At 40.6% G+C, this 26,861-nt stretch overlaps 1 protein-coding gene across 6 annotated transcripts in view; it reads left to right on the top strand.

Annotated features, from left to right (window-relative positions):
- Nucleotides 1-3,280: 3,280 nt before the first annotated feature.
- Nucleotides 3,281-26,861, top strand: part of LOC105481158 (BRCA1 associated RING domain 1) — an 86,053-nt gene continuing 62,472 nt past the window's right edge. The window contains exons 1-3 of one of the 6 annotated variants that reach the window (XM_011740506.3): nt 3,281-3,573; nt 15,161-15,217; nt 20,147-20,295. In XM_011740506.3, the coding sequence (XP_011738808.2) occupies nt 3,416-3,573; nt 15,161-15,217; nt 20,147-20,295 (364 nt within the window). In that variant the 5' untranslated portion in view covers nt 3,281-3,415. The other 5 variants (XM_011740508.3, XM_011740507.3, XM_024792637.2 and 2 more) reach the window with 5 other exon arrangements.

The following is a 26,861-nucleotide window of genomic DNA, read 5'->3' as shown; positions in this document are numbered from 1 at the left end:
AGTATCGCTCCAGGTTTTAACATTTTAAGTTCTCTTTCTTTCTTTGTTTCTGTTTCTTTCTTTCTTTCTTTCTTTTTTTTCTTTGAGACAGTCTTGCTCTGTTGCCCAGGCTAGAGTGCAGTGACACAATCTCGCCTCACTGCAACCTTCACCTCCTGGGTTCAAGCTATTTTTCTGCCTCAGTCTCCCAAGTAACTGGGATTACAGGCACATGCCACCACACCTGGCTAATTTTTATATTTTTAGTAGAGACGGGGTTTCACTATGTTAGGCAGGCTGGCCTTGAACTCCTGACCTCAAGTGATCCACCTGTCTTGGCCTCCCAAAGTGCTGGGATTATAGGTGTGAGCCACCGCACCCGACCCATTTTAAGTTTTCTAGAATTGGATTTCTCCCATGCTCAACAAAGAATAAGCGATGGCTTAACAGGACTAATGAGGACTAACTTCTTAGGTGCCTCTGAGTTTTGTTTTTTTTTTTTTTTTTTAATATTGGTTCATTTGTGAGCTATCATTGTTTTAGTTAAAACACTTAATAAAGCCTTATTTAGCTGTGCTTACTCTAACCAAGTGTGTGATTTTGGCCAAGTCATTTAAACTCCTTGAGCTTTCATAATTCAGTGGAGCTACAAGGCACAGTGGCTCACACCTGTAATCCCAGCATTTTGGGAGGCTGAGGCGGAAGAATTGCTTGAGGCCAGGAGTTCTAGAGCAGCCTGGCCAACATAGAGAGACCCTGTCTCTACAAATAATTTTAAAAAATTAGCCAGGCATGGTGGGGTGCGCCTGTACAGTGCCCAGCTACTCAGGAGGCTGAGGTGGGAGGGACACTTGAGCCCAGGAGTTCGAAGCTGCAGTGAGCTGAGATCGTACCACTGTACTGCAGCCTGGGCAACAGAGTGAGACCTTGTCTCAAAAAATCCCCCAAAAGACCAAAAACGTAATTTACTGGGTCCATTACTAATCAAAAAGATCTGGGTTAATATTCTGCCACTGTTCTTATCTGTGCCTCCATCCTGGGCAAGTATGCTTTTCTTTTTACAAATCTTATTTTTCTCTAAAGTTGGGGGTCTTGCTATGCTGCCTAGGCTGGCCTTGAACTCCAGGGCTGAAGTGATTCTCCTGCCTCGGCCTCCCAAGTAGCTAGGACTACAGGCATGTGCTGAGCCCCTTGGGCAAGTAAATTAAGATCTCTGAGCCACACCTGCCTCCTCTTACTAGAAAGCACTTAGTTGTTACAACAAAATAATATAATCTAGATGGCTTAAGCAACAGAGATTTGTCGTATTTCTGGAGGCTAGAAGTCTGAGATTAGGGTGCCAGTATGACTGGGTTTTGGGGAGGGCCCTCTTCTTTTGCATTCTCGCTGTGTCCTCACGTGGGAGAGAGAGAGAGAACTGTCTCTTCTTACAAGGTCATTAATTCCATCATAGGGCCTCTGCCCTCATAACCCCACCTAAATCTAATTACCTCCCAAAGGCGGCCTCCAAATACCATCACGCTGGGGTTACAGCTTTTGACATATGAATTTGGGGGTGACACAACAGATACTAATGCCCATTTCATAGGGTCCCGAAAGCACTTAAAGCCGGGGTCTGGCTTGGGTAGAGGTAGTCCAATTATTCAACAAACACCGAGCACCTGCTTGGAGCCAAGCACTGCATGTGCCACATGAAGCTATATTGGGAAATGAGTCACATGCAGCCAGTCTCTGGCCTTTTGGAGGTTTTGAACTAGAAGGGGACACGCACATAATGGTGTGTGTGTGTATCTACATACACAGGTGATATGATGCACCTGAGAGAATCTAGTCTAGGAACTACGGAAAGCTTTAAGGAGTGATATTTGAACTGTATTCTGAAGGATGAGGAATGGAGAGGAGGACAATTCCAGGTTCCAAAGTGAATCTTTGTGCAAAAGCCATAGGCAACAAGGTGCAGGGGCTTTTAATGACCTAAGGGAACGCACTGTGGTGTTGGGACCATGATGGCCAGAGGAGGTTTTGACAAGAGGCTAGTCAAAGAGCAGCGAAAAACTTTAAAGAGCTTTAAGGAAGGTAAGTGCCACGATGAGTTTTGTGTTTGGAAATGTTTTAGGCGTCCACACCGCAGTCTTGGAACTGGCTGGGACCTGTATAGACACTTGGATACCAGATAGAAAGCTACGACAGGAAACCAGGCGACGATGAGGCAACTGAGGATGCTGTGGAGCAGAGACGGAGAGAAAAGGGGTGCATTCGAGACAAGATAGGGGGAAAAATGCTAGGACTTGGAAATAAAGTCGGGGGGCGGAAGGGAGGCATGACGAGTTGCTCTGTAGGTCTTACTGTAATCAGTGAAAGATCCGGAGGAGGAAGGTGAACACACTCTCTAACAAAACAACAAAAAAAATTGTTTTTTGAAATTTTATACCAGTCATATTTTAAAAGTAAACCAGATCTTTTCAAACATGGCTTTGAGCTGATATTTGTAACCAGTTAGAATTAGATACAAACTTTTCTTATTTTTACTCAGTTACAATATACGCCACAGGTGGGGTGAGAGGAAACAAAGGTTGCCTTCTTAGGAACAAAGAGAGTGGTACCTTCAGTATCGTGGGCAAAGCTCTTCCAAGTTCAACAGTAGTCAAAACAGCGCTTTTTATAAATAACACTCAACTAAAAGTTTCTGGGTTGGTCACTGTTCCAACGATTAAGTTCGGATGAGGGTCCCTGGAGTCATAACCCCGGGCAACGGCGAATGACTTTCCACCTGGACTTCATCCCTCCAGGCAGCCCAGAGCGGCTTCAGGTCCCGCCAGCTCTCCCGCCAACATCAGCCTAGCGACTGCGGCCCCGCCCTCAGGCCCCGCCCCTTCGATCAAGCGGCGTGCGCTGGCGGCCTCGCCCCGGGGCCCGCGCGCCGGGATCACGGTTTCAGCCTTCCTGTCGTGACCCCAGGCCCCGCCCCTGGGCCCGGCGCGCCGGGATTTCGGTTTCCCCATCTTGTCCCGCCCCCTCTGTCCCGCGGCGTGTTCTCGCCGCTCCGCCCCTAGGACCCGCGCGCCGGGACTTTGGCAAGTTTCAGTCCTCCGGCCCCGCCCCCTCGGTCCCACGGCTCTCGTGGCCCCGCCCCTGAGCCCCACGCGCCGGGACTTTGGCAAGTTTCAGCCTCCAGCCCCAACCCTAGGCCCCGCCCACTCGGCCAGCGGCTGGCTCTCGTGGCCCCGCCCTTGTGTCCCGAGCGTCCCTAGTTTGGGAGCATTTCGGCCGCCGTGCCCCGCCCCGCCCCGCGCGCCCCGCCCCTCTGGCGGCCCGCCGTCCCAGACGCGGGAAGATCTCGGCCGAGTTCGAGTTGCTGGCCGGCAACTTCCCTGTGGTTTCCCGAGACCTCCTTGCCTCCCGCTCCCCGAGAAGCCTTTCGCCCGAAGGCGGGGCGATGCCGGATAATCAGCAGCGGAGGAACCGGCAGCCGAGGGTCCGCTCCGGGAACGAGCCTCCTTCCGCTCCCGCCATGGAGCCGGATGGTCGCGGGGCCTGGGCCCACAGTCGCGCAGCGCTCGACCGCCTGGAGAAGCTGCTGCGCTGCTCGCGTTGGTAAAGACGGAGCCTCGAGGGGGTGGTCGCGAGGGCACGGGTCGCCCAGTTTCTAGAGGCTGGGGAATCTTTTCAAATCTCCCGTTTCCTCCTTCCATTCCCGCGCTGCAGTCGGGTCGGCGTGCAGTTAGCACCTGCCCAGGTATATGGTATTAACAACTTCTGGCTCTCATTCACTTTCTTTTTAGGCGGCTTTCCAGCCTCCCCTTGCCCTAAATGCAGCTGAAACGGTAGTTTTTGAACTTGAGCGGGCTGAAGCACCGTCTGGAGGTGTGGCTAAAAACAAGTTCATCCTGGCCCCGCCTCCAGAGTTTGAATCTGGGGCTGGGGTGGGGCTAAGGCTTCTGCTTTACCTGGCCCTGGATTACCCCGCTGCTTTCCGGGAGCTATAGCGCATTGGGCTGCCGGGCCGCCCCGGAGACCCTCTAAATTAGAAGCAGCTGCCACTCTAAATTAAACTGGCCTTTTTGACATTTTCTCCGTGCTAGCTTTTTCAGGTGGGATGGCATGGGGCATCGGATATCTACCATAGGTGTAGATTGAAGATGGCAGGAAATTTCTCATTTCCTTAGTTTGCTGAAAAGACTATGTCTGGTGTTCCAGCTGTTTATTGTTTTCCTTCCTGCTGTCACACTATGGGAGTCCTCTCAGGGTTTTCATTCCGTCCAGAGGCATTTTCATGATTTACTTCTTGCTTTTTTTCGTGTAGCACTTTCTAGTATACCAAGAAGGTTTGTAAACCCCAAGAAAGGCTTTGTCTCATTTTCATTTCTTCTGAAAAGCATTTTTATTGAGCACTTGCTGTGTGTACAGGTAAGTATTTCTGTATGAAGATCACTGGCAGGTTTTTTGTTATTTGTAGCTGTCAAAAGCATATATTCTTTTTGGACTTTTTCCCCCCTTTGACTTCTAATTTGCAGAACTTAAGTCACTTAGTTGCATAAAGTTTTTTTTTGTTTTTTTGTTTTGTTTTTTTGAGACGGAGTCTCGCTCTGTCGCTCAGGCTGGAGTGCAGTGGCAGGATCTTGGCTCACTGCAAACTCCGCCTCCCAGATTCATGCCGTCCTCCTGCCTCACCCTCACAGGCGCCCGCCACCACGCCCGGCTATTTTTTTTATTTTTAGTAGAGATGGGGTGTCACCGTGTTAGCCAGGATGGTCTCCATCTCCTGACCTCGTGATCCGCCCACCTCGGCCTGCCAGGTGCTGGATTACAGGCGTGAGCCACCGTGCCTGACCGAAATTTTTCTTTAAAAATGAAAAAGACTTAACTGTCAGAGTTTTGCACTTATATTTTCTTTTACGAAAACTTTTAATATCTGTGACAAAATGACATTGCACTTCTTAGAAGAGTGACACTTTTGCTAGAGTGAGTACATGAAGACATTGAGTTGTGTGTTTTCCTGTAGCACATGGGTCATCTGAGAATAGGAAATTTAAAACTGGCACTGCTAGTTGCAATAACAGAAGCATTATAGTTCACATTTTAATAGTCCAACGAAAGTTAGACATTCCATTGGCACGTATCTGTAGGGAAGCATAGGGCTTCACTTAGACTGTAAAGTCAGAATGCCTGAGTTCAAGTTCTAGCTTTGACACTATTGAGTAGGCCAAGTTATTCATCTCTCTGAGCCTCATTTTCTGCATATGAGTAATACTAATTAGCTTTTCTTGTGAGGGTTCATTAATAATCATAAATTTATTGAGCACCCATAAAGTGCCAGACCCTATTCTGGGTATTGGGGATTTGATAGTGAACAAAGCAGACAATAAATTCCAGCCCTTAGGGAGCTTATATGGAAGACACTAAATGAAATTTTACATGTGTGTAAAGTGTTGAGTTTGGTGGTTGTGATAGAATAAATGATAAATAATGGGTGTCTTCATCTAAAAGAATGTGATGTTTGCTAGCTACATGATTTGGGAGAGTCAAAATAGATAATATATATCAATATATGTTGTCCTGAAAAATAACAAAGCCAGTTTCACTTTTTATCCCCTACCAAATATTTTTCTAGTTTCTAACTGAAGTGGGTGGACAGTAAGAGCCAAAGGAGTGTAAGTAGACATCAGTAACTAGGCCCAGACTTGTAGCATGGCTCACCCATTTGTCTGGAGAATGCTATTGAATGCCATTGATTTTTTTTTTTTTTAATTTGTATCCAAACCTCTATGGATGAATTAACTCTTAACTCTTCGAATGCATGTTTCATAGGGATCTGCAAATTTTTTCAGTAAAGGGTCAGATAATTAATATTTTAGGCCTTGCTGCCCACAAATAGTTTTTGTTCTTATTTATTTTTACTTCCCTTTAAAATGTAAAAAACATTCTTTCCTTAAGGGGTGTACAAAAACAGGCTGCTGGCTTGGTTTGGCCCACAGGTAATAGTTGCTAAACTGTCAATAAAGTTTTAATAAACTTAACATCTTAAGTTTAAAAATCCTTTTTGGTGTACAATTTTACGTCACATGGGCTGCCTTATTTTTTTTTTTGGACAAAGTTTCACTCTGTCACCCAGGCCAGAGTGCAGTGGCATTATTTCAGCTCACTGCAACCTCCGTCCCCTGGGTTCAAGCAATTCTCTTGCCTTAGCCTCCTGAGTAGCTGGGACTACAGGTGCATGCCACCATGCCCAGCTAATTTTTGTGTTTTTACTGGAGATGGGATTTCACCACATTGGCCAGGCTGGTCTCAAACTCCTGACCTCAAGTGATCTGCCTACTTCAGCCTCCCAAAGTGCTGGGATTACAGGCTTGGGCCACCATGCCTGGCCTTTACATGGGCTTTAATATTTAGAAATGATTTTGCTTTCCTCTGTAGATGTCTCTGCAACTTTGGCACTATCTTTAGTAAAAAAAAAACATGGCCAGCTGCACCTTACTCAAGGAGGAAAAACATTCTTCCTACCTCTGCCTTTTCCCTGGTAGCCACCTGACAGTGCCAGCAAGGAGCAACTGAGAATGGTCTGCTTCTTACATTTGCTACCCTCCATTCAAAGCAGCGACATATTATTTGAAATTGTGTCAGTATGTCCTTTTACAGAGTTTCAGAGTTCTACCCAGTGGGCTAGTGATTACCCCGATTACCCTCACATTCAGCTTGCAGCTGTCATCTGTCTTGTGTTGCACATGGATCTGTTTTGCAGCCGGCATTACTTGCTGGTGAGGGTGGATTTGTACATAACCGGGCATCCTTTCTTGACCTTTAGCATGAATATGGCTTCAAGGTGAAGCTGATGAAAGTGTTCAAGAGGCCAGATGTGACATTTGTATTAGGACCAAGCCTCACCACCAGATAGAAGCTATTTAAGGATTTGGAAAAATGAGACAGGAAGACCATATTATTTGAGAGGCTGGCAGAAAGCACAATAACAATGTGTTCCTAAAGGAAGCAGGAAATGATAATAGGAGCTACAGTGTAGAAGCCCCAGGTGTCATTTAACACCGTTTTGTGAATTAATAGGTACCTCTTGGCATATTTTTTAGGGTGAGAGTGGGATTAGACATCTTTGACAATCGTAACTTGGGCCATTTTAATCAACTTTTAATGAAAAGTTAGAATCTTTTAACCTTTATGATAGGTGTGTGTGTATATATATATATATATATATATATATATATTTTTTTTTTTCTGAATTCATGTTTAAGAGGTGATCAAGCTTAATTTTGTATTCTCTTATACTTTAAGGCAGCATGATGTAGATGTTAAGAGCGTGGATCTGGAGTCATATTCCCTGGGTTCAAGTCCTGGCTCCGTTATTTAGGTTATTTTATCTTTTTATGCTTCCTTTTCTTCATCTGCAAAAAATGAGTTGATATTCATAAGATACCTTGAGCAGTGTCTGTTATTACTAAATGCTGTATGAATATTTGTAAAATAAAGGATAGGTTTTCTGACTCCAGGTTCAGCTTTTGCCTTTCATCATGAGTTTTGAATGTTCAGAGGCATTCTCACAGCGCAGTGATCCCCAAATGGAATGACTTCTCCGTGGCACTGGTTATTCATTAGAATAACAGGAAATCACTGAGACACTGCATAAGGGGTGGTAAGGTGATGCATTTTCTACTTGAGTGTATGCTTAATTGTAAAATATATACAAGTTTAGGGAAAATTGTGCAGATCGACATGGTGCTGAGAAGAGTACTTGGGTGGGGCCAGTGGAAGGAAGCTTCGTAGGCTTTTAAATTGAGATATGAATAGGTTTTCTTTTTTCTGAGACAGAGTTTCCCTCTGTCACCCAGGCTGGAGTGCAGTGGCGTGATCTCGACTCACTGCAACCTCCGCCTCCCGGGTTCAAGTGATTCTCCTGCCTCAGCCTTCTGAGAAGCTGGGATTACAGGTGAGCGCCACCACACCTGGCTAATTTTTGTATTTTTGTAGACACGGGGTTTCACCACGTTGGTTAGGCTGGTCTCGAACTCCTGACCTTGTGATCCGCCCTCCCTGGCCTCCCACAGTGCTAGGATTACAGGCGTGAGCCACCACACACAGCTGAGATATGAATAGATTTTTAAAATGGAGCCAGGTTGCGATAGTGGGTGTTATTAGCAAATAACTAGCTATAAAGAATTGTAGGATGAAGGGGGACTGGGTCAGGCAAGCAGAGAGTTAAGACAGGGTCAAATCAGTGATTAATAGCCTAACAACAGAAAACTCAGTTGGTTTACATGGTTAACTTCCTAAAGAGAGCAATTTGTGTAGCTTTCCTGGACTCTGGTTCCTCATCTATAAAATGAGGAAAATGAACTCGTTGATTTGTAAAGTTCTCTCCAGTTTGCAGATTTCATAGTTATTTGTGTCCACTGGATGAAGTTTAACATACATACAGAAAAGGCACAAGTCATTGGTGTTCAGCTTGTATCATATCTTCCAAATTAGAATTTATTTGTGATATTTATTTATGGAATATTTTGAATGATGTCTGTCTCCTTCAATTATATATTTAGTAAAGCTAGGTTCACGTTTGTAGCCACAGTGCCAGACACATGGTTTCTTAGTGTATGTTAATTAATGTATGAAAGAACTTAGGTTAAGGTAGGATCACATTTGAAGGGCCTTTGCAAGTGGTTTCCAGAAGGACCTAGTTAATTTACATGAATTGCTAAGAATCCCCTATAGGTTCCATGTCATTATCCATATACTTTACTTGTTAAACACTTTATTCTTCTAAAGATAAACACAAGAAAAATTGTTTAATTGGCTTGGTGAGCCTGCACACTTAGATGTTCAATATGTTGGTCCACACTTTAAAATTACCTTGAGGATTCTTTCAAATGTAAGAGCATTGTGGGAGCTGTTTTGCCTCATATTAAATAGCAGTTGATATCTCATGGAAACATAGGCGAGCCATTCTATTAAGAATAACAAGATTCTATAATACCGATCTGCCTCGGTATTATAATCTCAGATGAATTTACTTTACTTTTTTTCTTTTCAAAGAAAATTTTATATCAGTAAGAACTTCTTTTAAAAAACAAATGTTCTCACTATTTAATTCTTCCCTAAGTTATCCTCTGACAGCACTGATCTTTCTAAATCAACTACATGTAAAGTTACAGAAGTATGACTGTAGATGGAGAAAATAGAGTAGCTGAATTTTCAAGGTACAGAAATCCTGTTACCATGCAAATGTCTTTTCTTATTTGTGTGGACTTTTTCTATCTAATATATATGTATATCAAACAGAAAATAGGGTAAGGATAAAATGGAATTGTTAATACAAATGCATTTTTGTATATAGACTTCCATTTGGTTCATTCTCTAAGAACTTATTGAAATCCTGCAGTTAATCTAGCAGCATGCTAGTTACGTAATGGTGAGTTGGGGAGCTCAGAAAAAATGAAAGTAAGATCTCTTGTCTGTAGGACTGGAGTCTATTTCAAGAAAAGAAAAATAGAAAATCAGTAAGTTAAAATACAGCTGCTCCTGAACTTGAGATTGGGTTATGTCTGGATCAACCCATTGTAAGTTAAAAATATTGTATGTCAAAAATATATTTAATATACCTAACCTGCCAAACATCACAGCATAGCCCAGCCTACCTTAAACGTGCCTAGAACACTAACATTAGCCCAGTTGGGTTAAATCATCTAACACAAAGCCTATTTTATAATAGAGTGTTTAATAGCTCATGTAATTTATTGAATACCATACTGAAAATGAAAAACAGAATGACTTCCTGCTGTGGCCCAGCATTGTACTGTATATTGCTAGTCTGGGAAAAGATAAAAATTCAAAGTGTGGTTTCTATTGAATGTGTATTATATTTGCAGGATAATAAAGCTGAAAACTTGTGAGTCGAACCATTGAAAGTCAGGGATCATCTGTACAAAGTATTTTGTTTTCAAGCCTGGGCAACATGATGAAACCCCACCTCTACAAAAAATTAGTCAGTTGTGGTGGTGTGCACCTGTAGTCTCAGCTACTTGGGAGGCTGAGATGGGAGGATTTCTTCAGCTCAGGAGTTCAAAGCTTAGTGAGCTGTGATCGTGCCACTGTACTCCAGCCTAGGCGACAGAGCAAGATCTTGTCTCAAAAAAACAAAAACAACCCCACCCCCGCCAAATATTTGGTTTTCAACATTGAATCCCAGAGCCCCAACTAGATGCTGTCTCTCTTCTTTGTAACTTTAGAGCATTTTGTACATCTTTTAAGTCATATTAATTTGGTTTATATGATTAATCGGCCAGATTATAAGTCCTTTAGAAAAGAGTGGAACATAGTCAACTTTGTTCTTCAGATGTTACGTGGCATGAATTTTGCAGAAGTGATGGCTAGAGACTAAAATCCAAGAATTCCTGTGCTAACTGGTTTAGTGTCATGTTTATTATATCATCCTGAACCGTGTTTGGGTAATGTCTTGGCTTGAGTAGTTGCTGGGGAGAAGGGACTGTATTCGAGGCTGGGGAGCATGACCTGAGTGAAATCATGGGGTTGGAGTCGGACACAGGCTAATTAAAGTTGTAAGAGACACTGGCCTGACCACAGCAGAGTTTTTGTTGAGGAGCAATGACAGAAAAGGTTGCATGGCTTAGGTGTTACAGTTTGTGAACAACTTTTTAATAGTAAATTTTTTAAAATGGTAAACAGTATGTGAAAAGAATTAAAATAACACAGTATATGGCCATTCAGTATTTGTTAAATGAACGACAGATAAGTGTGAATCTTCTTCAGTAACTCATAATTATCAATTTCTTGTGTATCCTCCAATAAGTTCTGTGTTCATATAAGCATTGTACTGCCTCAGACAAGCGGACACTAAACACCATGTAGTTGTTGCATGAGTCATTTAACCATTTCCTTATTGGAAAAATTTAGGTTGTTTGTGGTCTTTTGCTGCAACAAGCAGTCCTGGAGTGATATTGATATCATGTGCCTTTACATTTAAAATGTTTTTAAATAAAGTCATACATGTACATAGTTGACAGAGTCAATAGAACAGACTATTAATGAAAACATTCTTTGATTCATCCTTCATCACCTCTGAGTTCTATGCATCAGAAACATCTTTTGTCTTTTTTTTAGTTTTACAAACATATACCTCTACATTTACAAATATGTTTATATTGCCATTTCTTGCTCTTTTTTTTTCCATTTTAGACGTTATTAACTTCCTAACTACTCTCAAAGATGAATTTTCTTACTCCTGTTAATTTTGACAGCGAAAGTTGAGTGGATATATAATTCAAAGTAAAAATAATTTTCAATAATTATTTTGAAGGCATCATTCCACAGTTCTGTAGCATCTCTTATTACCCTTGAGAAGTTTTATGCTATCCTATTTCCTTTTAAAAATATATATATGACATTTAATTTTATTATTTCTTAATCTCTGGAAGCTTTTAGAATCTTGTCTAGATATCTTTGGTGTTTGAAAGTTTCATTTTTGCAAGGATCTAATGTTGCTGAAGAATAAATTCCTGGCAGTGGAATAGCTGAGTTAAAGTTGGATTCATTTATATTCTTGATAGTTATCTCCTAGTTGTAAGAATTTTTTTAAAAAAAGGTTTTTTCTAAAGATACATGTTCTTGCTGTGTTGTCCAGGGTGGAGCCCAGTGGCTATTCACTGGCATGATCATGACACGGTATACCTTGAACTCCTGGGCTCAAGCGATCCTCCTGCCTCAGCCTCCTGAGTGGCTGGGATTGCAGGCCTGCACTTGGCTGAAAATGTTTTTATTCCAGTATATCTTAGCTGAGCGCTAGCCGTCCTCACAAAGTCTGAGTTTGGCACAGATGAGTTCACCTTTTGAGCTTTTCCATTGAAATTCTTTTGAATTTGGCACTGCCTTCTCTCTCAGCTTGGCTCACACACTTTCTTCCTTGTTCCTTTCCCCAATACACACAAGTGCACATACTTCTCATTCACATTTCCATTATCTTTCCTTATCTGTTAACAGCAACACAAATATATATTCTAGCTCACTAGCTAGAATAATGAGTATACTGATCAGTTATTCCCACATATTAAATCATTACTAATAGATGATAACATCTTATTGCTAGAGTGAAGGTTACGAACTATAGCTAAAGAGTTCAGTCATCTTAGGAAGGAAATTTAAAGTTGAAAACCAGAATCAAGGCATTGAGTCAAGTATTGCCAGAGAAAGCCAGAAGGCTATGGACTGCATCCTGGGGGTATGCCTACATGGAGAGGTAGGAGAAGCAGCTAAGGAAATGCTGAAATAGGCAGATAAATGTGTATTAAAATATTAAAATTCGGTGGAAGGAAAGGTTTCGGGAAAGAAGATGAGATCAGTGTTATTTCCCAGAGTGGTCAGAGAGAAAGGGACCAAAAATGCTTTGGAGAACAGTTTCAGCAGAGTGGAGGGAGTTAAAGCTAGGCAGAAGGAGATGGGAGTAGCTGGTATAGAGCACTCATTTGAGAACTTTTATCTGTTCAAGAAAGGGAAGAGATGGAGCAGCAGGTAGAATGGGAGGTATGATCAAAACAGTGTTTTTTTCCTGCATTGAAGGAGAGATTACCTGTTCCTGTGTAAATGCAAATGAGAGAAGAAAGGCAACTATTATGAATATATAGTGCTTTGGGAGGCAGGAAAGATATGGGAACTAGAGATAGAGCAGCACATTTTAGGAAGAGTGACTAGAGATTGAAATTTCCTCTGAGACTCTCGGAAGGGGTATGATGACTGGTGAAAAGATAAAAATGTATTTAGGTGGTAAAACACCTACACCATGAAGTTCCAGTAAAGTTAATGAGATGAGGAAGCATAGAGATTGTTTTGAATAGCCATCTATTCATTTGTTTGTTTACTTATGGAATATCTAACACATGACTTTGGTAGAGATAGAAAAAGGAAGAGGCTGCCGAATGTTATGTTATGTTATGTTATGTTATGTTATGTTATGTTATGTTATGTTATGTTATTGTTTTGAGACAGAGTCTGGCTCTGTCACCCAGGCTGGAGTGCAGGGGTGTAATCTCGGCTCACCTCAACCTGTGCCTACTGGGTTCAAGTGATTCTTGTGCCTCAGCCTCCCAAGTTGCTAGGATTACAGGCGTGCACTACCATGCCTGGCTAATTTTTATATTTTTAAATTTTTATTTATTTATTTTTGAGACAGGGTCTCGCTGTGTCACTCAGGCTGGAGTGCAGTGGCTCAGTCTTGGCTCAATGCATCCTCCAACTTCCAGGTTCAAGTGATTCTTATGCCTCAGCCTCCCAAGTTGCTGGGATTACAAGCATGCGCCACCACATCTGGCTAATTTTTGTATTTTTAGTAGAGACAGGGTTTCACCACATTGCCCAGGCCGGTCGAGTTCCTGGCCTCAAGTGATCCTCTCGCTTCGGCCTCCCAAAGTGTTGGGATTACAGGCATGAGCCGCAGTACCCAGTTGCTACCAAATGAATTTATAGAGAGAAGTTTATACATCTTTCTTTCTCTTTCTCTCCTTCCTTCCTTCCTTCCGTCTGTCTTTCTGTCTTTCTTTCTTTCTTTCTTTCCTTCTTTCTTTCTTTTCTTTCTTTCTTTTTATAGTGGTTATTCACAGCCTGAGTAGGCAAGGAAGAAGTAGGCTCTGGGGCCTATCTAGCATTATAGATTGGCATCCATGAGTGTCTAAGAGGTCAGCACAATTAGGTAGTGGGGAAGGCAGCTTGGAAATAGTTAACTCTGGCCTGGGCTGGATACGGAATCGGAATCCAAGGTGCTCAGAAACTGAATGGAATTTTTTCAAAGTAGAGAGCAACCTGAAGGTGGAGGTTTGGCCAGGGCGATGTAATAAAAGAAAGGAAGGATATTGTGATAGGAGGAGCTTGCCACGAAATAGAATTCAGTACACTTGATGGAGAAAAGGAGGTTAGGTTTGGTAGGTCAAATAACAAAAATTATAGGCGCAGCATGAGTGTTAAAAGAGATCATGTTAATTGGCAGAGTCACAAGTCATATTTTTATCAGTACTTTGTACATACTGTGATACAAAAATCAGGCATGGTGAGTTTTTAAAAAGTAATAGGTTTTGTAATGTCAGTGAGCACCATTTTCAGTATCTTGAGAATAACATTGTGGGTGTGTACTCTGTTTTTAGCAATCTTTCTGAAAAGCTCAGTTTCACTTGAATGTTCATATCTATTAAGATGTACAGTGTGATACTTTCAATCTTGCAAGAAATGTGGAGAATTGTTTTTCTTGATATGTGCTATGTGTACAGAGGTAATTTGATAATAAGGGTGTAAATACCTAAAGGTTTTAGAGTTAGTATAATAAACCAAGCACAAAAAGTGCTCATCATTTAAAAGGCTTTACTTCTCTGGGTACATTACATCCACTGAGTAAAATGTCTTGGTGTGTATTTGTTAGTATCATTACCTTCTTAGGATTAACAAATGTAGCAGGTATTTTGATGGACAGTAGTAGGAATATTTTGTTTCTGTGCCTCTTTGCTGACTGCAGGGAACTTCATTCTGTCTGCAGACAGAATGCCAATCTGATGATTTCTGTTTACATTTGCTTAAAGAACAATTAACTTTCTGTGAACTGAAAGAATGGCTGCATTTTTCACAATATAGCTGAAAAATGAGTGGCTACTTTACCATAGTAAGAAGCACATGTTTTTTTAAATGGGAAACCGTGGTTTCTTACAGTCACAATGACCAGATGTCCTGGTTTGTCTGGGACAGTCCTGGTTTATTCTTATTGTCCCAGTATCCTATTCAATGATCACTCCTCTTCACTCTCAGTTTTCTCATTTGGACAATACATTATATGGTCATTCTATGTGTGGGTGACATTTTGAGGTATATGATCTACACTTCAGGGGAAGATACACCTTAGTAGTTGAAAAGAAGCAGCCAGTAGTTGGTTTTGCCTCAAGAGGTTTAGGGACACTTGAACAAAATTGTTCCTTTCTCCAACTTTCTTTGGTAGTTACTATTTAAAATCAGCAGGTACGTTATGGTATAATATTTAACCAAGGAGTAACAGCCTTTCAAATATTCATCCTTAGTACCTTCTGCTTTGAGAAAGTGAGAAATATGGTAGTGTTGGGCCTTGGATGAAGTATTGGGTATGAAATGTTTATTTAACAATGACTCAAGTCTTGATTGTTTTAATTTCTTCAAACAGCACTAACATTCTGAGAGAGCCTGTGTGCTTAGGAGGATGTGAGCACATCTTCTGTAGGTAAGTAATTATGGCTTGATGTATATAGTACAACTGTATTTTTTACTAGATAACAGTCATGTAATTTTGTTGATAATAATGGTACTTGATATTTGTGTAACTTTCAAAGTCTGCAGAGTAACCTACTGTATGTTATCTTAGTTTGGTCTTTAAAACTGTGTCTTAACTTACAAATAAGAAAACCAAAGCTCGAAGAGGATGACTTGCCCAAAGTTACAAACCTTAGTAGACAGCTTTGCCAAATTTGAGGAAAGAAAATAATACTGTTTATATGATTCAAATAGGTGTTTTAAAATTTTCTAGTTAAGTTTTGAATCTAGACTCAAAATTATGAAAGTATAGTTCTTATGGTTATTATATTAGTTTCCTAAGTCTGCCATAGCAAAGAACCAAAAACTGGGTGGCTTAGAAGAACAGAAACGTATTGTCTCTCTGGTTCTGTAGGCTAGGAGTCCAAGATCAAGATGATGACAGGGTTGGTTCCTTCTGTGGGCTGCGAGTGAGAATCTGCTCCATGCCTTTCCCCTAGCAATCTTTGCTGTTCCTTGACTTGGAGATGCACCACTCTGGTCTTTGCTTTCGTGTACACCTGGCATTCTTCCTTGAGTGCATGCTTCTCTCTGTGTCAAATTTCCCCTTTTTATAAGAATACCAATTATATTGGATAAAGGCTCACCCTAATGATCTCATCTTAACTTGATCATCTAGATCCCCTGTTTCCAAATTAGGTCACATTCACAGTTACTGAGGGGTGAAGACTCAAACACCTTTTGGGGGGACACGATTCAATGCATAACAGTTATTGTGAAATTATATCCATGTGACGGCCCTGGCTTATAGGTGAGAAGATTAGATTTTTATCTCTTATTTCTTGTTCAGGAGAAATCAGTTGAGAGATTAAGTGTCTTAGTTTAATTGCCTATGAGACAAGGAAAATATAGTTTCCTTTGAATTAATCTTTTAATTATTTCCAGTTATGAGTATATTACTGTCTTGCATGAATAAACTGCATCCGGAAATTTGAACATATATGAAAATAACCTTGTGTATTACTTCATGGGCTAAGGTCGTCTGGGAGGCAGCTATGTTTTGGGTCGCAATTTTGTTTCTGGAAAAACAGATCTGTTATATGAGGGATATCCAGCAGGAGGATGGAGTAGGAGATGGTACCTGTTGCCTACCAGATACGTCTGTTTGGATGATGAAAGAAAAGGCATTTTAAAGTTGCTATCTTCAGAGCTGATCTCTTGATCATCCTCCTCTTCAGCCTTTTCCTGCCTGGGTAATCTTCATCACAATAAATGGTACCAGTTACTGCTAGGTTGTTTATCCCATGTCACTAAGTTCTATCAGTTCTGCCTCAAATTGTGTCCTGAATCTTGAATTTTTCCACCTGTTTTTCTGAATTTGCTACAGTTTATAGTTTGTTCCAAGCCATCATTGTATTACCTCTGCTCATACTATTGTGATAGGTTTATAACTGGTCTTCCCTTTTTGGCATCATCACTCCTTCCTCATTTTCTATGTTCTTGACAGTGATCTTTGAAAAATCTCAATAATATCCGTATCATTACCCTGTTTAAACTCTTTAGTGGCTTCCTATTGCAGTTAGAAAAAAATCCAAACTCTCCTCTCTGGTCTGCAAAACCCTGTATGGGACCTAGACCCAGTCTGCCTCTTGGACATCATTTACCTCTGGCTCACACTGTTCCAGCACTTCTCCTTTTAGTTCAGGAAATACACCAAATTCACTCCCGCCCCAGGACTTTGACACTTGCTATTTCTTCCATGTGAAATGTACTTAGGCCAGAGTTCTGTGAGGCTTACTTTTTATCAGTTATATATCAACTGAAATGTCACTGCCTCCAAAACGGATGTCCACTCCCTGTCCCCACTCTGTAGCAAGCAGATGTATTTTGTTTCAGCTGATGGATGATGGGTTTTCTCACTGTATACAATAGGTCAGTCACAAAGCTGCTAGAGCATGATGAACTCCATGACATTTTATGCAAAGTTGTTTTGTGTGTCTGGTGGGGTGGGGGATCCATACATTTAATGAGATTCTAAAGGACTCTGTGACTTAAAACAGCCAATACAAGGTTGAGATATGAGAACATCTTTTTGTTTTTTTTTTTTTTTTTGAGACAGAGTCTTGCTCGGTCCCCAAGGTTGGAGTGCAGTGGTGCGATCTTGGCTCACTGCAAGCTCCGCCTCCCGGGTTCACGCCATTCTCCTGCCTTGGCTTCCCGAGTAACTGGGACTACAGGTGCCTGCCACCACGCCCGGCAAATTTTTCTATTTTTAGTAGAGACAGGGTTTCACTGTGTTAGTCAGGATGGTCTCGATCTCCTGACCTTGTGATCTGCCTGCCTCAGCCTCCCAAAGTGCTGGGATTACAGGCATGAGCCACCACACGCCTGGCCAAGAACATCTTAAAAGAGAAGATGATTATGTGTATATGACATGAACATAGAAAAGAATTCATTCAGTGCAGTTTTGATTTATGATTATATAATGCCAAAAATTATGGTAGCTGTTTTTACTCTTGCAGATTTTGAGTTAAAACTGCTCAGCAATGAGCTTTTAAAATGATTTTGATGTAGCTCAGTTCAACTGATAAAAGTAGTTCCTCTACTCTCTCAGATACAATTTACGTGGCAGGGGTGCTCAAACATTTTGGTCTCAGACCACTTTGCATTCTTCAAAATTGAGAACCATAGAGAGCTTTTGTATGTGCATGCATTTGCCATACAAAACTGAGACGTTAAAAAAAAGAATTCATTTAAAAATAATAAACCCATTACCTACAAACACAAATAACACTTTTTAAGGAAAAATAACAATTTTACAAGTCAAAGAAAAAAATACAAGGAGTGGCACTGTTTTACATTTGTGCAAATCTCTGTCTTGCTGAATAGAAAACAGCTACATTCTCAGCTTATATATTCAGTCTATTGTTATATGTTTTTTTGATGAAGAAAATCTGGCCTTATACATAATTGTAGTTGGAAGAAGTATTGAAGTATTTTCAGTAGCTTTTTTAGATAATTGTGGCTATTCTCCTTTAATACTACACCAAAACCTGACAAGGGTTTTTTTTTTTTTTTTTTTTTTTTAATTTTTGAAGACACTCACTCTGTCACCCAGGCTGGAGCGCAGTAGCGCGATCTTGGCTCACTGCAGCCTCAACTCCCTGGGCTCAGGTGATCATCCAGTCTCACTTTCTGAGGAGCTGAGACTGCAGTTGTGCCTCACCAAACCTGGCTAATTTTTGTAGTTTTTTTGTAGAGGCAAGGTTTTGCCATGTTGCCCAGGATGCTCTTGATCTCCTGGGCTCAAGCGATTCTCCTGTCTCGGCCTCCCAAAGTGCTGAGATTACAGGCGTGAATCACCATGCTTGGCCAAAAAGTGCTGTTTTCTTTAGGTTCATCACAGTGTGGAATCTGAAACTATATCAATAAATTTTTATACTCTGTTACATGAAATTTCATTGGTTTATCTAGTACTTTGAATTTATCTTTTACTCAGCATGGTTTTATGACATCACACATGGGTCATTTGGGAAATATTCACTCACTGAACTATACAGATCCATGGAAAAATGACATTTTTTTCAGAATTCTGAATTAATGTATATAAAATAATTTGGGAATAGTTTATAAAATGTTACCGAATATATAAATACTAGTCTGATCTGAGTACCAATGCAGTGCTGGACTAGTAACTTGAATAACTGGATCTGATTTTCTTCATCCAAAAATCAGGTGGTAGTTCTTGATGAGTTGATTTCAGATTGTATTTTACTGATAATTAAGTATTGCACAAATGATTTAAATTGTGTGAGTAGTCAGTTTTACATTTTTTTGTGTGTTGGGGTTTCAAGTTAGAGTTCTTCACTGCTAGCGAACAAATGTACAGAAGATCCTTTGCTAAAGAAAGTTGACATTTATTGACCTCAGTGACATTTTTTTAATTAGGTGGTCCCAAAAGTCTCTGCCAGCTCTGGTATGGGTTACAGATTCATTTTACAATTATTTTGAGTTAGATTCTGTCAGGAATCATGCTAGAAGCCAAGGATACAAAAATTAGAAATGGCATAGGTTTTGTCTGAAGATAGTTCATGTTGTAAGAATCCTGTCTGCCTACAGAGGATTGAGTCCTGTGACAAGGAATGTCCTGTGGTGCTTGGGGAGGATGTGGCTTTTCAACCGTTACCTTACCCAGTCTTACTGGAACCCATCTCGTGAGGCCAATGAAGGAGGAGATTTATAGAATTCTTATTCTGGAATTCACAGATGGGCTTGGGCGGGGGGATCGTGAATCCCTCTTTTTACATGAGTGTGTATATATATTCATCAGATTTACAAAAGGTTTAAAAACCCCAAAATTAGAAAAACTCTTCTAACTCTGAAACTTTAGTGCTTTGATAACCCAGGTAATTGAGTCTATAGGTGTTAAAATTATCTGAGTCAAAGATCTTTTCCCAAAACCTGCTTTAAAGCCTTGAGATACTAGTCCAAAAACAAAACAAAAGGTCTTTCCCGGTCTCTGCAGTAGTTTTAGGTATTTTCATGGAATGTTAAGATAGAAAAAGTTAGGATGCACGACTACCATACATTAGGCATTCTATCTTTCTGTTACATCTCTGTAACCTTTAGAAGCTACAGATTTATTTGTAGGAAAAGTTATGCAGACTAATGTCAGGCTAAATAAAGTCTCTTCATAGCAAATTACATGAGCAACTTTAGATTTGATGTGCGTATTTTACTCTTTAAAACAGTATTTAATTAGTATATTACAATTGACTAATGTATGTTAGAATAACCTCCGCTCCATTTATTTCTGTTCAAACTGTTTAATTTTTGGAACTTAGATTTTGCTGAATGGGTTTTTTTTTTTTTTTTTTTTTTTTTTTTAATTCTTTTAAAGTAATTGTGTAAGTGACTGCATTGGAACTGGATGTCCAGTGTGTTACACCCCAGCCTGGATACAAGATGTGAAGATAAATAGACAACTGGACAGCATGATTCAACTTTGTAGTAAGCTTCGAAATTTGCTACATGACAATAAGCTCTCAGGTAAGAACTATCCCTGTCTCTTAGTTAAAAACTGATGAATTCATATTCTTCACATAAAGTATATGAAACATCTGTCTGGAATTCTGAAATACATGTTTCAGATTTTAAAATCTGTAGCTTTTTTTTTTTTTTTTTTTTTTTTTTTTTAGTAGCCATTGAGTCTCTCTATGTTGTCCAAACCAGACTTGAACTCCTGAACTCAAGGGATCCTGCTACCTCAGCCTCTCGGGTACATGCAGGTGACACCACACCTGGTGGTTTTTTGGAGGATCATTTTGAGAAATGACAGGAACTGTAGAGATAATTAAAGTCGAACCCCCTTATTTTATAGTTGAGAAATCAAGGTCCAGAGAGGTGAAATAACCTTGCCTACAGCCACATGTGTAGTTAGTACTAGAAGCTGGAAAAATAAAACCCGTTTCTGACTGTAAATCTAGGAACTTTTTTGCTGCTTCACACTGCCTGCTTTTTTACATTTATGATAAGTTCTGTAGAATATATATGGAATGGTGATTTTGGCCTTAGTAGCATTTAACTCACTTAAATACACTTTCCCAAGATAGAATACAACATTTTTCCATGGATCACTTTTCTAGACTGATTTAATTAGATGAGCACATTTGAAAGAGCAGAAATCTAATATTCATTTTCTTTTATATTTAAGTGGGGGTTAATGTTTTTCAAATTGTCCTTAGACTCTGTGTATTAACTATATATCTTTCCATTATGCTTTCTGCTAAGAACTAATTAACTATGGAAAGAAAGTAAAATGTTTTGAGTCTTCATAATTGGATATTGCAGTTGTCTTTTTATTGACCAGATCATGCTATTTTAGTGTGTGTTTGTAGAAGAACCTGTTCTTGACTGGCAGGATGCCATGGATGATTGATAATGCTCATATAAAATTGTTAGATTTCTATTTTTAAATCTTTTGTTCTTAGAATCCTGCCATGATGTCTTAAAGAACAATTATACTTATTCTACTTATATACTTTAGCTACTAAAGATGAAGTTGATTGTACAAAATCAAGAAATGTGACAAAAACTTTTGAGTGTTACAAGTCCGTATTTTTAAGAATTAGAACTTACATCACTCTATACCTATGAAAATTTTCCTTCAGCTGGTTATCTGCATCATTGTATTCAACTCCCTTCTTTTATAATAAAATGTGCTATAGTGCAGAAGTTTTTCTTACTTTCAGATGTAACTATAAACACACATTTTTGAAAGTTAACCCTTTTTTAAAAATGATACTGTAGTTGTAAACCTTTTTAAGAACACTGAAGAAAAATTATGTCATTAGTTCATCTGAACTCTTCTTATTCAAAGACAGTACTGACAATGTTTATTTTCTAGTTAAAAAAGATTGATGTGTGATCTAGCTTTCTCTCCCCACATAGATACCAAGGGTCAGTGCAGGGGTTCTTAAGGGCCCCTGCACCTTTGGCAGTGTTCAGAGTGGAAGTGGGTAAGGTGTCAAGACCAGCTCGGTCAGGGAGACCCTAACCCAGTGGCGCTAGAGGAATTAAAGACACGCACACAGAAGTATAGAGGGGTGAAGTGGGAAATCGGGGGTCTCGCAGCCTTCAGAGCCGAGAACCCAGAACAGAGATTTTCCTACATATTTATTAGCAGCAAGCCAGTCATTAGCATTGTTTCTGTAGATAATTCGATTAACTAAAAGTATCCCTTATGGGAAATGAAGGGATGGACCAAAATTAAGGGATGGGTTTAGCTAGTTATCTGCAACAGGAGCATGTCGTTAAGGCACACATCACTCATGCTGTTGTTTGTGGTTCAAGAACGCCTTTAAGCGGTTTTCTGCTCTGGGTGGGCCAGGCGTTCCTTGCCTTCATTCCGGGAAACCCCCAACCCTCCCGCGTGGGCATCGTGGCCATCATGAACATGTCACAGTGCTGCAGAGATTTTGTTTATGGCCAGTTTTGGGGTCAGTTTATGGCCAGATTTTGGGGGGCATTTTCCCAACACGTCCCCTTTATTTGATTTGCAAAGTGATAAAAGCAAGGGCAGCTCTGTCAAGCTGAGCTACTTCTCGCAGGAGTCAGGATCCACATCTGTAGACTATCCAAAGACAAACAACACAGATTAAAGGCACAATCATCATAGAAATGACAGAGCTTCCAAGTGTTTTTATCCATTTTAATGGGTTACTAGCTGCTAATCTATCTGCAGCTCCTTCAAGCACTCCAGTTCTTGGCATGAAGGTCAGGTGTGCCTGGGATGCTTTAAATATTTGTTCTTTTAATTTTGCAATATTCAAAGACAAGTTTGTAGGGTGTCTTTCTAGTTGCTTTTTTATTCTTTCCTAAATTTTGATCTCGTTATTAATAGTTTCCACAAATCCTTATGGCTCCTACAGTGGGCCATATCATTTGCGGTTGAGGTGCCACTATACCGCCATGGTTCCAGATAATAGGAACTCTTGCCGTACTTCTTTTCATTTCTACCATCTGACCCTTTTGTTCAGATCAGCGGAACATAGTGTTGCTGTGGCACGCAGACTGAGAGGTGCAATTTAAGCTAAACATCCCATTTAGGGGACCAATTAATAGTGATACCATAGGAATCATTGTGCAGCACCTCTGCCTGTTCTGCAGTGCAATCTTCCTAAACAAGTACGTTCATTTTTTCTGGTCAGGTTCAATTTTGTTTACAAATAGGTTTTTGAGGGCGATACGCCTCTATTATAGGTGCAGATTTTTTATGGTAAATACTGAGATCAGAAAGCATGCGTAACTGCATCATAGAGTGATTACATCTAGGCATTATTGCCAGCCAAGATTGATAAATATGCCCAATGAGTGTAATTGTTCTCTGTGTCAGCCCTTGTTGAAGGAATACCCTCGGCAATGGTGATCTTCGCTGTCATAGCTGCCATTAAATTATTCATTGTGACTAGCTGTCCTACTTTCCTTAGGTTTTCTTCTGCCATCTGTGACAGCTTCTTGATCTGTCCCCAGGTGGGTGACTTTGTTCAATGGGTGTTGCTTGTGACAGTTGGGGTCCTCCTCAGCATCATCCTCAACATGGCTGCAACCAGGGGGTCCTCGGGATGCTCCCAGAAACTCTTCCTTGTCATCTGGCTCATGATAAGGTTTCAGGTGTCTTGATGATATCCAAATCGGCTGTTGATTTTGACCTGGAGAAACGCAAATATAACCTCTACGCCAAGTTATAATTTTACCTATTTCCCAATTTTTTGTTATTGGATCTCTCCACCAAATCAGTTGTTCTGCTTCTGTCTTTACAGCTGGTTTCTGTAGATGCTGTTCACCTGCTGATAACATCTGGCCTTTGGGCAGGCTCAAAAAATTTAAAGTTAATAATGCTAAATTCAATTGTGCACGGGCTGTGCTATAATCCGTTTCTCCCCCTTTTTTGTTTTTGTTATCAGTTGTTCATCTGTATGAAATCGTAACTGAGCATTCTCAATTAACTGTGTGGACTGAACCATGTATGAAGAATCAGAAATCGCATTAATAGGCATATCAAAAACAGTCAATACCTTAATTACAGCTACAAGCTTTGCTTTTTATAGGGAGACTGGAAAACTTTTCAAGACAGAAGAAGAAGCTTTACCATTACTAGACCTATCTGTAAAACAATGAAAATGCTTAGCAGGCTGTAGGTTGTTTACCGCAGGAATTGTAAATGCAAACCGTTCACAGTCTTGCTCAGCTAAAGGGATAGTAAAGAAACAGTCTTTTAAATCTATGACTATTAAAGGCCAGTTTTTTGGAATCATAGCAGGAGGAGGCAATCCTGCCTGTAATGTTCCCATAGGTTGTATAACTGAACTGATGACAGTTAAGTCAGTTAACATTCTCCGTTTACCTGATTTTTTCTTAATTACAAAAACTGGAGAATTTCAGGGGAAGAATGTTGGTGCTGTGTGCCCATTTTCTAATTGTTCAGTAACTAATTTCTCTAAAGCCTCCAGTTTGTCTTTACTTAGCGGCCATTGTTCTATCCAAATTGGCGTCTCTGTTAACCATTTTAAAGGTATAGGTTCTGGAGGCTTAACAATGGCCGCCATCAAAAATGATATCCTAATCTTTGGCGAGAACTTTATCTTTCCACTTGAAGCGGTTCTTTCAAACCTTGCAATTTTTTTTTTCTAGTCTTATACGAGGGACATACCTCATTTCATGCATTATATGTTGACTTTGAGGGCTATATAATTGTTCTGGAATTAGGACTTGTGCTCCCCATTGTTGTAATAAATCTCTTTCCTATACATTTATCGGTACAGAAGTTATAATTGGTTGAATAGTCCTAGGTTGTCTGTCGGGCCCTTCACAATGCAAAAATATAACTACTTTGATATACTTCAGGGGCTTTACCAACTCCAACTATGTTAAATTGAGCGGGTTGAATTGGCCATGTGAATAGCTAGTGCTGTAGAGAAATGATTGAAATGTCTACTTCTGTATCTACCAAACCTTTAAATTTCTTTCCTTGAATAGTTATTTCATAGGTAGGACATTTATCAGTAATTTGATTTACCCAATAAGCTGCTTTGCCTCGTTTATTTGTGCCTCCGAATCCTCCTGTTCATTTAATTTCACTTTTTCCAATTCCTACATATGGCACAATCAGGAGCTGTGCTATATGCTCTCCTCAGTCTGCTTTCCAGGGAACACAAGTAGATATCGTAATTTGAATTTCCCTATTGTAATCTGAATCAATGACTCCTGTATGTATTTGTACCCCTTTTAAACTTAAACTAGACCTTCCTAAAAGTAATCCTATTGTCCCTGCTGGCAAGGGTCCACAGACTCCTGCTGGGACCTTTTGCGGGGGTTCCCCAGGTAGAAGGCTCACAGCTTTTGTGCAGCGTAAATCTACTGTGGCACTACTGGCTGTGGTGGGGGACAGACATTGTACAGGGGTGAAGGAATGGCCTGAGCTGGAAATGCCCCAGATTAGAATGGGGCCTGGCACGGACCCCTCATGGCGTTTCCCGAAATCGGGTTTCCTTCTTTATCAAACTTAGAGTGACACTGATTAGCCCAATGGTTTCCTTTTTTACATTTTGGACGTATTTCAGGATCAGTAGTTTTCTTTTTTCCTCTATCTGGCAACCTGACTTGCATATTTTTTCTACATTCTTTTTTAGTGTGACCATGCTTCCCACAGTTAAAACAAGCTCCAGGAAACAGAGTATTTCCTTTATCCACTCTCAGTCCTGCCGTTGCCTGTGCTAGCAGAGTAGCTTTATGCAGATTACCTCTGATACCATCACAGGCCTTGAAATAATCAACTAAATGTGCTTTCCCTCTTGATACTATGCAGAGCAGCCTGGCAATCGGGATTAGCAGTGTTGAAAGCTAATAACTGCAACACTATATTCTGAGCAGCCAAATCTGCAATCATCTTTTTAAGAGACTCCTGTAACCAAGCTGTAAAGTCAACATATGGTTCTTTGGGTCTCTGTTTTATAACACTAAAGGAAGGGTATTGTTCTCCACCTGAAGTGATTTTTTCCCAAGCTCTAATACACACTCCTCTAAACTGTTCTATGGCCTCATCCTGCATGAACACTTGTGCATCTAAACCAGTCCAGCTGCCAACCCCCAGAAGTTGGTCTGCAGTTATATTAATTCGAGGTTGGGCCTGGGCATTGTGAGCAGCCTGAATGGAAGCTTCATCTGCCCACCAAGTTTTAAATTGTAAGAACTGAGCAGAAGTTAAACAAGCTTAAGTAAGAGTGTCCCAGTCAGTAGGAATCATCCAACTGGAAACAGCAACATTCTTTAACAGTCCCATTACAAAAGGAGAACCTGGTCCATAGTGATTTATAGCTTGTTTAAATTCTTTGAGTAATTTAAAAGGAAAAGGCTCAAATGTAGCTATTATATTTCCCTGTTGATCTGGGGAGTGTATTCTAACAGGGAACTGCCAAGCCTCTAAGTCACCCTCTCATCTAGCTTGCTGAATTCCTGCCCGAATAGAACTAAGAGCAGTCGCTAAAGGCACTGCTCGAACAGTCACTCGGGCAACTACTTTTCACCCACCGTCCTCTGGAAAAGGAAGATCTGGAGGGTCAGGCCACTCTTCTTCTTGAAAATAATAACGAGGGAGTGCAGAAGGGTAGGGAAGAACCTCTCCCTCCTTTGCCGCTTTAGCTTTACCTGGCCAAAAAACATGCTCTGTAACCTCTTTTGTTACTTCGTTATACTCTCCTTCCTCCCTCTCATCAGTGTGAAAAAGTTCTAAGGTGGAACGAACCACAGCCCATACTTGTCCCATTGTTATCCCAATGCTTCCAAGCTCCCCTTGTTACTACGGGGATTGCTTTAAGAGTACTCAGGTGTCCTCCAGCTAGTTCCACGTTCTCCAAGTGTTGCTCCGGCGACCCTTCAACCTGGATTCGAGCCCCAGATTGGGCGCCACTTGCCAAGACTAGCTTGGTCAGGGAGACCCTAACCCAGCGGTGCTAGAGGAATTAAAGACACACACAGAAATATAGAGGTGTGAAGTGGGAAATCAGGGGTCTTACAGCCTTCAGAACTGAGAGCCGCGAACGAGATTTGCCCACGTA

The sequence above is a fragment of the Macaca nemestrina genome, chromosome 11 (assembly GCF_043159975.1).
Source record: "Macaca nemestrina isolate mMacNem1 chromosome 11, mMacNem.hap1, whole genome shotgun sequence".
NCBI lineage: Eukaryota > Metazoa > Chordata > Mammalia > Primates > Cercopithecidae > Macaca > Macaca nemestrina.
This window is presented reverse-complemented; position numbering and strand designations above follow the sequence as displayed.